The sequence below is a fragment of the Thalassophryne amazonica genome, chromosome 12, assembly GCF_902500255.1.
Source record: "Thalassophryne amazonica chromosome 12, fThaAma1.1, whole genome shotgun sequence".
In the NCBI taxonomy this organism is placed as follows: domain Eukaryota; kingdom Metazoa; phylum Chordata; class Actinopteri; order Batrachoidiformes; family Batrachoididae; genus Thalassophryne; species Thalassophryne amazonica.
In genome coordinates this window covers 92,111,232-92,123,768 of record NC_047114.1, presented here as the reverse complement: position 1 = coordinate 92,123,768, position 12,537 = coordinate 92,111,232, and the positions used below count along the sequence as shown (strand labels likewise).

Sequence of the window (12,537 nt, the reverse complement as noted above, 5' to 3'; positions counted from 1 at the left end):
GTCCTCAACACTCTGCTGGATCATGCAAAGAGAAATGAGCCTCATGTCCAAAATGTCAAAGCTGATGTTCCCTCACAATCAAAGTAATACTCCTCATCTTAGTTACTCCCACGTAATTGCTGTTTTTTAAAATGTATTTGTTTTATGTATTACTGTGTGTGTATATGTTGAAATAAGTGGAGATTCTTTTGCAGATGCAGTCTGTTGATCCTTCTGCACACGGCTCAGTTCTGACCGATTCCATGCAGACAAACGCACGCAGACCTGCAGCCTGCAGTATTTCAAGACTTTTTTTTTTTAACCTTTCTCCAGACAAAAAGACCAAGCTTTCTCCTGGGACAGGGTGATGTCAGGCAACAGGGTGAGGGGGGAGGAGGAGGAGGAGCAGCAGCAGGAGGAGGGGGTGATGCATGCAGCATCCTCCGGTCCACTGCATCAAACCGGGGCTCTGCCATTGGCTGAGAGGGATGCTGGGATGCGTCATCTGACCAAGCAACCGCGTTTATCTCTCGCATCGGTTTGACACTCGCCCTAGAAATGATGCAAGTGCTGATTCTGAGAAACGCAAGAGACTGAAGACCGGACGCACCCGCAGCGCACCATGAGGGAAATCGTTCACATCCAGGCTGGACAATGTGGGAATCAGATCGGGGCAAAGGTAAAAAAACTGTGGTGGTGCTGATGATGTTTTTCTGGAAGGATGAATACTTTGAAATGAACTGTTTTCCAAAGTGTCTCAGGCATGCACGATTGAGTAAAAAGGAATTTAAGACATCTCTTAAATAAATGATGGGGTTTGTTAATGGTATAATCATGTGGGGGTGCGGTTCGTTTGCTCCCGCTGCTCCCGGCGTGTCATTTTAACACCCAGCAGATGCTCATTAAAATGAAACCTGATGGCTGATCTGCAGCTGATCGTCTTCCTGCTTTAGTTCTGGGAGGTGATCAGTGACGAGCACGGCATCGACCCCACCGGCAGCTATGAAGGTGACAGCGACCTGCAGCTGGAGAGGATAAGTGTCTACTACAACGAGGCATCGGGTAAACGCCGACCTGTGCACCGCGCTTATCTGCATTTTTGCATCACGCGGCTTTGCTTTCGTTGCACATTTTCCAGCATGATGCAGGCTGAAAGTCACATCTCAATCATTTAGCTGCAATGTGTGAAGTAGGTCTAAGCATCAGTTCAGAAAGAAATTAGGACAAGAGTCCTGCTAAATCCATCTCCCCCTCCCCTCTGTCTCTCTCTCTCTCTCTTGTAGGGGGCAAAGGTATCTGCTGACCTCTGTGGTTTCCTCTCACTGTCTGATTTTAGTGGTGTGGCATGCTGAAGGTCATTTCACATGCATCTTTTGTCATTCCTCACACCCACTTCGCCAAGGGGCAGCACACACGTCTGATTCAGGCAAAAATAGTGCCGACTGCCTGAGACGGCCTATTTAACATATTCACCTCCTCTCTGTCTGCTCCTCTCCTGTTTCGTAGCACAACCCATTATTATTGATCCTTTATTTCCATCAGCGTCACCGACTGGGTCACTGCTGCATGAGGCGCTAAATGTTGCAGGAGGGTGGGTGAAGGGGGGGCGGGCGCTGTAGCCTTCATTTAGCAGCACAGCAGATAATTTGTCTAGGAGACTAAAACAGTCAGCATCTTAAAGGTCAATAGTCAGCTCTTAAAGTTCTGTTTTTTCCAGCTCATGTTGCACAAAATTTGGGTGACGATGATCATGAAGTGATCGTGTCTCTGCACTCAATTGTAATTACACACATCATGAGCTGGAAAAAGTGCACCATATAGAGCTTCAAGATCGCGTCCACACATAGTGTCTCACGTGATGGGGGTCAACCTTCAAGATCGATCTTGGAATGCAATTTTACAAGTCTAGCCTCCGTCGCCCCCCCACCTGCCCTGTACTGTAGATCGATACAGCATCTTAGGTATTTAGTTGAAGCTCATTTGATCTGTGCAACCTGAAGGCTATTAGGTGTGTTGCACTTAAGGTGAAGCACGCACGCTGGACTCAACACATGATGATTAGACGTTTAGTCTTTCTCCAGTGCTGCAGAATATCACTACGTCACATGACGTTAAAGCCATAGCGGGAGCAAGGCGCCTGCAGTCAGGCCCTGCAAGCGCTGGAAAGGACCAACTGGAAGCGAGTTCCATGAAGACTGTCCTGATTCGTTTAAGAATTCACTGACACACATGAAGTGTTAGAAGAAGTCCTGTATCAGCCCTGAGGCGCATTAGTGTCAGTACTGTTCTCCAGATTGTGTAGCACGATACACATGAGCTACTTCATCATAAACTGCTTTCACAACCAAATCTGGTACCCGTTTACAGCTGGGTGGACCGGCACAGTGCAGTAAGAACGCTGCTGCGCAAAATGCAAATCCTGCAGGATTAATTGCTGTTGTACGAAAAGAAGTAGAAGTAGAATGCGAGTCACACAGAGTGTAGACCGACTCTCTGGGCGTGTCACGCAGAGTGTAGACCGACTCTCTGGGCGTGTCACGCAGAGTGTAGACCGACTCTCTGGGCATGTCACACAGAGTGTAGACCGACTCTCTGGGTGTGTCACGCAGAGTGTAGACCGACTCTCTTGGTGTGTCACGCAGAGTGTAGACCGACTCTCTGGGTGTGTCACGCAGTGTGTAGACCGACTCTCTGGGCGTGTCACACAGAGTGTAGACCGACTCTCTGGGCGTGTCACACAGAGTGTAGACTGACTCTCTGGGTGTGTCACGTAGAGTGTAGACCGACTCTCTGGGCGTGTCACACAGAGTGTAGACTGACTCTCTGGGTGTGTCACGCAGAGTGTAGACCGACTCTCTGGGTGTGTCACGCAGAGTGTAGACGAGTCTCTGGGCGTGTCACCCAGAGTGTAGACCGACTCTCTGGGTGTGTCGCGCAGAGTGTAGACTGACTTTCTGGGTGTGTCACGCAGAGCATAGACTGACTCTCTGGGTGTGTCACGCAGAGTGTAGACTGACTCTCTGGGTGTGTCACGCAGAGCATAGACCGACTCTATGCCACGCAGAGTGTAGACCGACTCTCTGGGCGTGTCACACAGAGTGTAGACTGACTCTCTGGGTGTGTCGCGCAGAGTGTAGACTGACTCTCTGGGTGTGTCACGCAGAGTGTAGACTGACTCTCTGGGTGTGTCACGCAGAGCATAGACCGACTCTATGCCACGCAGAGTGTAGACCGACTCTCTGGGCGTGTCACACAGAGTGTAGACTGACTCTCTGGGTGTGTCATGCAGAGCAAAGACCGACTCTATGCCACGCAGAGTGTAGACTGACTCTCTTGGTGTGTCACGCAGAGTGTAGACAGATTCTCCAGGCGTGTCACGCAGAGCAAAGACCGACTCTCCAGGCGTGTCACGCTGAGTATAGGCTGACTCTGTGTCACGCAGAGCATAGACCGACTCTCTGGGCGTGTCACACAGAGTGTCGACTGACTCTCTGGGTGTGTCGCGCAGAGTGTAGACTGACTCTCTGGGTGTGTCACGCAGAGCGTAGACTGACTCTATGCCACGCAGAGTGTAGACCGACTCTCTGGGTGTGTCACACAGAGTGTAGACTGACTCTCTGGGTGTGTCACGCAGAGTGTAGACAGATTCTCCAGGCGTGTCACGCAGAGCGCAGACCGACTCTCCAGGCGTGTCACGCTGAGTGTAGGCTGACTCTGTGTCATGCAGAGCATAGACCGACTCTCTGGGCGTGTCACACAGAGCGTAGACCGACTCTCCAGGCGTGTCACGCTGAGTGTAGGCTGACTCTGTGTCACGCAGAGCATAGACCGACTCTCTGGGTGTGTCACGCAGAGAGTAGACCGACTCTCTGGGCGTGTCACGCAGAGAGTAGACCGACTCTCTGGGCGTGTCACGCAGAGCATAGACCGACTCTCTGTGTGTGTCACGCAGAGCGTAGACCGACTCTCTGGGTGTGTCACGCAGAGAGTAGACCGACTCTCTGGGCGTGTCACACAGAGAGTAGACCGACTCTCTGGGCGTGTCACGCAGAGCATAGACCGACTCTCTGTGTGTGTCACGCAGAGCGTAGACCGACTCTCTGGGTGTGTCACGCAGAGAGTAGACCGACTCTCTGGGCGTGTCACGCTGAGTGTAGGCTGACTCTGTGTCACGCAGAGCGTAGACCGACTCTCTGGACGTGGCACACAGGAATCCTCATTTGAATTTCCTAGCATGCTGCTAACAGGCATCACATAATGTAATGCTAAGGGCCTAACACTAGCATGAGCAAATTGTTTTAAGCCACAATTTTGGTTGCAGTAGGAGCAGTTCTATTTGCACATACTTTGGGGTATTTTAATGTGAAATCTGAACTATACAACACATTTTTGCACATGACCCCCTTAAGTCACAGAGGGCACCAGGCCATCATCAAAGTGACAGAAAATGAGGCACATGTGGGCAGATTTCAGAACTTAGCACTTTGAAAATGCTTTTCTTCCAGAATAAGCAGTATAGGCAGAGTGATGTCAATAAAACACCCAGCAGGATGAACGAGGCTCCTTTAAATGATATCACACCTCTGAATGAACAACTTAAAATGCAGAACTTTTGAAAATCATAGAGATTTTTCTGTGCTTGCATCATGTACACTGAGGCTGTTTATCTTCCTCCACCCATGATCTCACCCTTCTCCTGTTTTCCATTCAAAGGCAGCAAATTTGTCCCCCGTGCCATTTTGGTGGACCTGGAACCAGGAACTATGGACTCGGTTCGCTCCGGCCCATTTGGACAGTTATTTCGGCCCGACAACTTTGTCTTTGGTGAGTGCCCGTTCCACGATAAAATCCATCACTCATCCTGAGCTGACTGTATGCACAGTGTGTGTGTGTGTGTGTGTGTGTGTGTGTGTGTGTGTGTGTGTGTGTGTGTGTGTGTGTGTGTGTGTGTGTGTGTGTATGTCGGCATCTGCTCTCATGTCCCGTGAGGTCCGTGCACCTGTAAGTGTGACGCATCATCCATGTGCAGTTGTGGTGCACACAGTGGTGAATCAGCAGAACGTCGTCTACGAGGAGAAGCTGCTGCAGTGCTGAACAGCACCGAGGCTGCAGAGGAGCACTGACTCAGCTTTACCTCATTACACACTAAGAAAAGAACTTCGTGACGACATACGACCCTGAGAAAAAGTTTGATACACTCCAGAATTTAAATACAAATATGCTTTCCTTCCCAAGGTTGCAGCCGTAGCCAGATAGGGGTCCATGAAGGATTATACAGGGGTCAACATTTAAAAATACTTCAATCATATTGAGACATATGCCATGCAATCTATCTATGATGGACTGTTGTGGAGTTATGGGGTAAAAACTGAAATACAGTGACAAACATTAGTTTCAGTTTGTGCAGGGGTCAAAAGTTACAGTTATTCCAATTTTGGTGGAATGTGATGCAAATTATTGGTTGAGCTAATAAGATTAATAAACTGAATAGTTTTGCCTGTGTTGGATGTTCGGTCTCCAAAGTAAAGGTCAAACAGGGTCGACGTCCATTGGATTCTATGACGCGTTATTCTATAATGTGACAACTAAGGGTCCTATCTCAGTCACCTGTGACAGCTTGCGAGGGAATTTGCTTGATTTTGAATCATTTATTGGGTGTCACAATTCCCTTGCTTGAGTCACAGGGTGTCACATGTGTTCACGCCTCAGGGAACTTTGGGGAATTTTCAGGAATGCTGCCTATGGAATGAATGCCTGCGTGGACTTCTCATCAAATGCTGCATCTTTGGTTATGTTATGTTCTGTTTTGTAAAACTTTGCAAAAACCTTGTAACTGATAGAATGGTCTAAGAAGTGGGTCACCCCTCTGAGTCTGGTCTGCTTGAGTTTTCTTCCTCAATATTATCAGAGGGAGTTTTTCCTTACCGCAATCGCCTGTGTGCTTGCTCTGGGGCAGGGGTTGGCAATCATGTGCCGTGAAGGGCCAAGACACTGCAGGTTTCCCTTTCTACCAGTCACCTTAGTAGGTGATTTCATTGATGATCAGGTGTTTATGTTCAGCGGAGAAGCTCATCGGCAAACCCACCTGCTGAGGTGATTGGGTGCAGGGAGGGCCTGCACTGTTTGGGCCGTCATTGCCCACCCCTGCTGTCCGGGTTAGTAAGCTTAGACCTCCTTGTGTGAAGTGCCTTGAAGCAGCTTTATTGTGATTTGGCACTATATAAACTAATTAAATTGAAATTGAATTCTACAGCATCTTTTCACATAACAGTAGGATAATAACAGGGTAATGCCATGAGCACATTCTTTGCACATCGAAATGTTAGTCTTTTTCCTTGTTTTCAGCACCTTAATAAATTTTTCAGCACCTACTTCTGTGTTGCAGCAGCTGCTTTCCTTTTCTACAAGCCAGTCCTACCTCATTGAACCAGATTTTTTTTGCTTCACAGAAGCGCGGAGAACTCTCCTTTTTTCTTTTAACTGAAATTGAATTGTACAGCGTCTTTTCACATAATAGTAGGATAATAACAGGATAATGCCATGAGCACTTTCTTTGCATACATGTCATTTCATCCATAAGACAGAAGTTTGCATGCAGAGATTTTTGCCACGGGTCTGTGCAATATTTGGGCTGAGCTTACGTGTCATTAATACCAATTCAGTGAGAATTTGTTGCTCATTCACGTGTTTGCTTGCAAATTTGCATCTCCAACTACTCCTCTAGAGTTACAGCCCAGTAAGATCGTACCCTAAGCATTACAGACGGTGCAAAAACTTGGCGCTAACTTTGCAGTAGGATATTAGCATCAGCTGACTGCCTTCATTGTCAGCAACAGGATTTTTAGTGTGCTTTAAAAAAATACATATGTGTGTTGGCTGAGGACCCAGTGAATCACTATGGATTTATCACTCACTTGTTTTGAAATGTCATTAGCATCACATAACGTGTTGCTAATGGGCCTCACATAATGTAATGCTAAGGGGCTAACACTAGCATGAGAAGCTGCTAGCATCACATAACGCGATGTTAACGGGCATCGCATAATACTGTGCTCATGGGGTAATGTTAGCGTGAGCTGAGTGCCTCCATTGTGAGCAATGAGAGTTATAATGTGCTTAAACATACTGAAAGTTTCCTTAGGAAAATCTTTCTGCATATCTTCAGGTAATTTTACATGTTGCCCAAAAGAAAATGACAAAAACTGTGTGGTTTGTGAGTTGTTTTTTTTTTTTTTTTGCCAGACAGACTTACATAAAACAGACACCCAGATTTGGGCCTTAGAGAATTATGGTTTCTACTACGATAAGCAACAGGTTGATCACCATCATATCTGAAGGTTTTGCCAAGAACTCCAGTAGATTGTAAAATAGAATTACAATTTATAAACTCTCTGCGTACTATGTCGGATTAGACTGTGCTCCTGTTCTCTGATTTTTTTTTTCCCCCTCTAAATTTTACATGTGTTCTGTAGGTCAAAGTGGAGCAGGGAATAACTGGGCTAAAGGTCACTACACTGAGGGAGCAGAGCTGGTGGACTCCGTACTGGATGTGGTGAGGAAGGAATCCGAGAACTGCGACTGTCTCCAGGGTTTCCAGCTCACCCACTCACTGGGAGGAGGCACAGGCTCTGGAATGGGCACACTGCTCATCAGCAAGATCCGCGAGGAGTACCCCGACCGTATCATGAATACCTTCAGCGTCATGCCTTCGCCAAAGGTGTCTGACACGGTAGTGGAGCCGTACAACGCCACCCTGTCTGTGCACCAGCTGGTCGAAAACACAGATGAGACCTTTAGCATTGACAACGAGGCCCTCTACGATATCTGCTTCCGCACTCTGAAGCTTACCACGCCCACCTACGGTGACCTCAACCACCTGGTGTCAGCCACCATGAGCGGGGTGACCACGTGTCTCCGCTTCCCTGGCCAACTCAACGCCGATCTCCGTAAACTGGCCGTCAACATGGTGCCCTTCCCCCGCTTGCACTTCTTCATGCCAGGCTTCGCGCCCCTGACGAGCAGGGGCAGTCAGCAGTATCGTGCTCTCTCCGTGCCAGAGCTCACGCAGCAAATGTTCGATGCCAAGAATATGATGGCGGCCTGTGACCCACGCCATGGGCGGTACCTTACCGTGGCGGCCATCTTCCGTGGCCGCATGTCGATGAAGGAAGTGGATGAGCAGATGCTGAGCGTCCAGAACAAGAACAGCAGCTACTTTGTCGAGTGGATTCCAAACAATGTCAAAACCGCCGTTTGTGACATTCCTCCCCGTGGCCTGAAGATGTCGGCCACATTCATTGGCAACAGCACGGCCATCCAGGAGCTGTTCAGGAGGATCTCGGAGCAGTTCACCGCCATGTTCCGCCGCAAAGCCTTCCTCCACTGGTACACCGGAGAGGGAATGGACGAGATGGAGTTCACCGAAGCCGAGAGCAACATGAATGACCTGGTGTCGGAGTACCAGCAGTATCAGGACGCCACGGCAGATGAGATGGGAGAGTATGAAGAAGATGAAATAGAGGACGAAGACGAAGTCCGCCACGACGTTCGACACTGATTGCACGGCACTCAAACAGCATTGTGGAGGAATCACTTAAAGAGTTTTTTGTTGCAAAGGGTAGAGTGATCATTAAATATCTGATAGAGCTGAAACTGTTCTGCTGCAATGTGAAAATCACAATGATTAGTCAAATAGTAGTGCATTTGGATTATTCCCACCAAGATCGTGAGTTGCGCTCCAGTCTAAAAATATGTAAGTAATGTAGTCATGCTTTGAGAAACTTTTTGTAAATTTTACTTTGGAATTCAATTCATTCACTGTCTCAAGTCTGGAATAAAAGATCCATCTCTGTAAAGAATGTGTCCTGCTTATTTAGAAAACAAACAAAAAAAATCAAGGTGCTGAATATGTCGTTCTACAAGTTGAATCAGACGTAAGATGGAGTTGCACCAGCCGGAGTTTGTCTAGACTGGAATAGAAGCTTTTACATTTTAGGGTAGAGCTGCAAAAAGGGGCAGAACTGGCAAATACAAACATTTGTAATCAATTTGCTCAAAGGTTTATAAAAATACAATTTTGGTGAACCTGTTGGGCCTATGCACAAGTCATATCTCAGGTCTGGAGACGTGTTTACGAGGGAATTCGTTTGATTTTGCATGATGTTTACTGAGTGCAGTGTTGTAGTGTAACGAAGTAGAAATACTTTGTTACTGTACTTAAGTAGAATTTTGACGTATCTGTACTTTACTTCGTTATTACATTTCTGGCGACTTTTACTTCACTACATTTCCTCATTAAAATGTATACTTTTACTCCGATACATTTCCCTTAAACGTCTTTGTTACTCGTTACTACAATATAAAAGTTGACAAAATTGATTGGGTGATGCCTGTTTGCAGCTAACCAAAAAGTTATCTTTGATAACCACTAATCCGATAACTGAAAAGTGATTTCTTATGATGCTAAATCGATAAACTGCTGAAAAAATGTATCTTTATTACAGATAACCGATAACTATTAGCATTGATTCCGAAGTGGCCACATCTGGTTACACTGTGGGCTTCTGATAAACCAGTTTCACTTTAAGCGCAGCAGCGGCTGCTGGGTAAATTCAAGGATCACAAACACAAAAAGAACTCATGAAAAATTAATGAATAAAAAAATGAAACCCCAAACACTGTCATCATTTCAAAAGCAGTAAAACACAGTATTAGAAGTCACAGTTTATCTCGGTATTAGATACACCATCATTTACGAGCTAAAGGCTGCTGCTTTTTTCACACGCTTTGAACCCTGCAGCTTAAATAACCGAAATACATTCATTAATGCATTGATTAGCAGAGTAAAAGACACGTAGTAAATATAAATTCTTACCTGTTAGTTTCATTGGGATTCATCTGAAGAAATAATCAACATAAAGTGTCCTTTAAAAAAAAAAAAAAAAAAGACGTTAACACTTTGGACATAACATCTAAAGTGAACCTGAAATACACTACCCACAGTGCTCCTTGCATTGACCGTACAATCACGTTTTGTGCTTAATGATGATGTCATCAGCAAGCGACAGGCAGCCAGTCTGCCACAAACACACAACAGACTGAGTAAAATGTTTGATTTTAGGGTTTACAAACGTTTTTACCATTAAACTTTGCTCACTTTACCAGCAGAAAATGTTAGCGGACTAAAAGTTATCAGAACTAAATTTATCGGAAGATAATTGCTCCGGGTCACTCGGGAGGAGCTCGGAGTCGAGCCGCTGCTCCTCCACGTCGAAAGGAGTCAGTTGAGGTGGCTCGGGCATCTTTTCCGGATGCTCCCTGGACGCCTTGCTGGAGAGGTGTTCCGGCCACGTCCCATTGGGAGGAGGCCCCGGGGAAGACCCAGGACACGCTGGAAGGATTACATCTCTTGGCTGGCTTAGGAACGCCTTGGGGTTCCCCCGGAGGAGTTGGGGGAGGTGTGTGTGGATTGGGAGGTCTGGGCAGCTTTGCTTGAGCTGCTGCCCCCGTGACCTGACTCCGGATAAAACGGAAGAAAAAAATGGATGGATAATTGCTCCGATGATGGTTTTAAAACTTATCTGAAAAGCTAATCCACCTGCAAAAATATTAGCTTCGATAATTATCGGTTATCAGATTAGCTGAACTGTGCCCACCACTGTATGTTTGCAGAGGTGAAAGTAAGCCGGAGTGCAGATGTATGCTGGGAAAAGATACAGTCCTCTTCCTTTTTTTTTTTTTTTTTTTTTTTTACTTTTCCTTAAATTTGGCACAACTCTGTAGCTATAAATAATTCTGCTTCACAAGAGCCTGGCTAGTGTGTAAAAGTGTGTGTGGGTCTTCCAGGAAAACCACTGCATCTTCAGAAAAAGTATGGCAACTTTATTTACAGCTATTTCTATCCAACTATTGCTTACTCATTCGGTCACCAACGCCAACTGCTCTGCCACAGGCGGATCCAGACTTTTGTAGGGGCTGAGGCCCCCTCCTGGTTTCTCCAGACACCACGCTGGCTTTCGTTTTTTTTTCACTCTCCACTCGTTTTGGACTTTTACTTAAAGTACATTTTATATGAGAAATTTACTTTTGATACTCAAGTACAGTAAATGTCAGATACTTTAAGACTTTGACTCAAGTAATACGTATTTTTCAAGGAGACTTTAGCTTTTATCAAAGTAATTTTATGCTAAGGTCCTTGTACTTTCACTCAAGTATCACTTTGAGGTACTTTATACAAGACTGGCTGGGCATCGCAATTCCCTTGCTTGAGTCGCAGGGTGTCGCTTACGGTCGCACCTGAGGGAACTTTGGGGGATTTTCTACAGCACTTTGTTTGCAAACTTGTCACCATTTCAGCCATATGTATTTGCACATTTTCACTAGGAGTCCATGCAAAGGCTCCTTTAAATTCTCAAACTGCAGCTCCACGAACACAGAGGCAGAGTAAACAATAAACAATTAACTGTGCAGAAAACTGGTTTTGGGTGTGATGGGGTGACAACCACTGCATAATGCAGCTGTTCTGCAGACACGCATCACACTGACATGCATCCAAGAGAATGTGCAGGAACCCAGAGAAAACAAATTAATCTGTATTTGACTGTCAAAGAAAGAAATGAGAATTAAAAAACCTGTCGTTCCCAGTCCGTCTGCATGCCATCATAATGACAGGACCAAACATGCTGAGAAGAAATCACTGACACGTGTTTCTTCGAATGGGAGAGAAAATAATTGATGTACTTTCAAGCCAATGAGTTTGAAATATGTTGCATGTTTGACCACGCCCAGGTGACCTTTGTCCCATCAGGGATTTAGTCTGCAAACACTGAGGTGGAAATATGCTTTGATGTGCCAAAAACATTTAACCCAAAGATAAAGAGCAATGCTTAAGTCTTCTGTGCACCGGTGAAGCAGCAAAACAAGATATTATATCTGGTGTGCGTGTCTGTCTGGACAAGATAACTCAAAAACAGTTGGATAGATTTCCTTCAAACTTGGTATGAATATTACTTGGATAGATATCTAGAGTTGATTAAATTTTAGAGCAGTTTGGTCAAAGGTCAAGGAAAACATGGTCTGTGAAAGACCTTTTTTGTGTATCTCAACAACAAAGAAGCCTAGATGGATGATCTAAAGCATATATTAATCCCAGCAAACCCCCTAGCCCCCTAATGTTCCATCTAGTGATTTTTATTTCAGGCATATTGGCGATTTATTGTCATAAGTGAAGTGCCTCTCTGTTCTGCAAGTAGGCAAAGTGGATAAACAAAGGCACTGCTGGGGAAAGCTCCTTTAGCATATGTGAAGAGAGAAAAAAAAAAGAGGAAAAAAACCTGCATGTCGTGCCAGATGCACGACACCTATTTTACCAAAGTGTTAGCATTTAATAGAAATCAATCTTTTTTTCTTTTTTTTTTTTTACAATAAGTACAACAAAATTATTGCACAAAATGTTTGACAATATTGCACATAACTCTGAACAACTGAATAACTAACTCTGTTGGTTATGTGTTCATCCTGCAGAAGAGGGAGGAGTTATACAGTCGGATTGCCACATTT

The 12,537-nt window shown here is 45.6% G+C and overlaps 1 protein-coding gene across 1 annotated transcript; it reads left to right on the top strand.

Annotated features, from left to right (window-relative positions):
* The first annotated feature begins 532 nt into the window (after window positions 1-532).
* Window positions 533-8,551, top strand: LOC117521915 (tubulin beta-2A chain-like). Its single transcript, XM_034183281.1, has 4 exons — window positions 533-658; window positions 933-1,041; window positions 4,693-4,803; window positions 7,452-8,551. The coding sequence occupies exons 1-4, from the start codon at window positions 602-604 to the stop codon at window positions 8,534-8,536; spliced, it is 1,362 nt and encodes a 453-aa protein (XP_034039172.1). The 5' UTR covers window positions 533-601; the 3' UTR covers window positions 8,537-8,551.
* The last annotated feature ends 3,986 nt before the right edge of the window (window positions 8,552-12,537 follow it).

Coding starts and splice junctions, on each gene's coding strand:
- LOC117521915 (XM_034183281.1), top strand. CDS start 602: ATGAGGGAAATCGTTCACATCCAGGCTGGACAATGTGGGAATCAGATC. Junction 659..932: donor GGAATCAGATCGGGGCAAAG/GTAAAAAAACTG, acceptor TTCCTGCTTTAG/TTCTGGGAGGTGATCAGTGA. Junction 1,042..4,692: donor CTACTACAACGAGGCATCGG/GTAAACGCCGAC, acceptor TTCCATTCAAAG/GCAGCAAATTTGTCCCCCGT.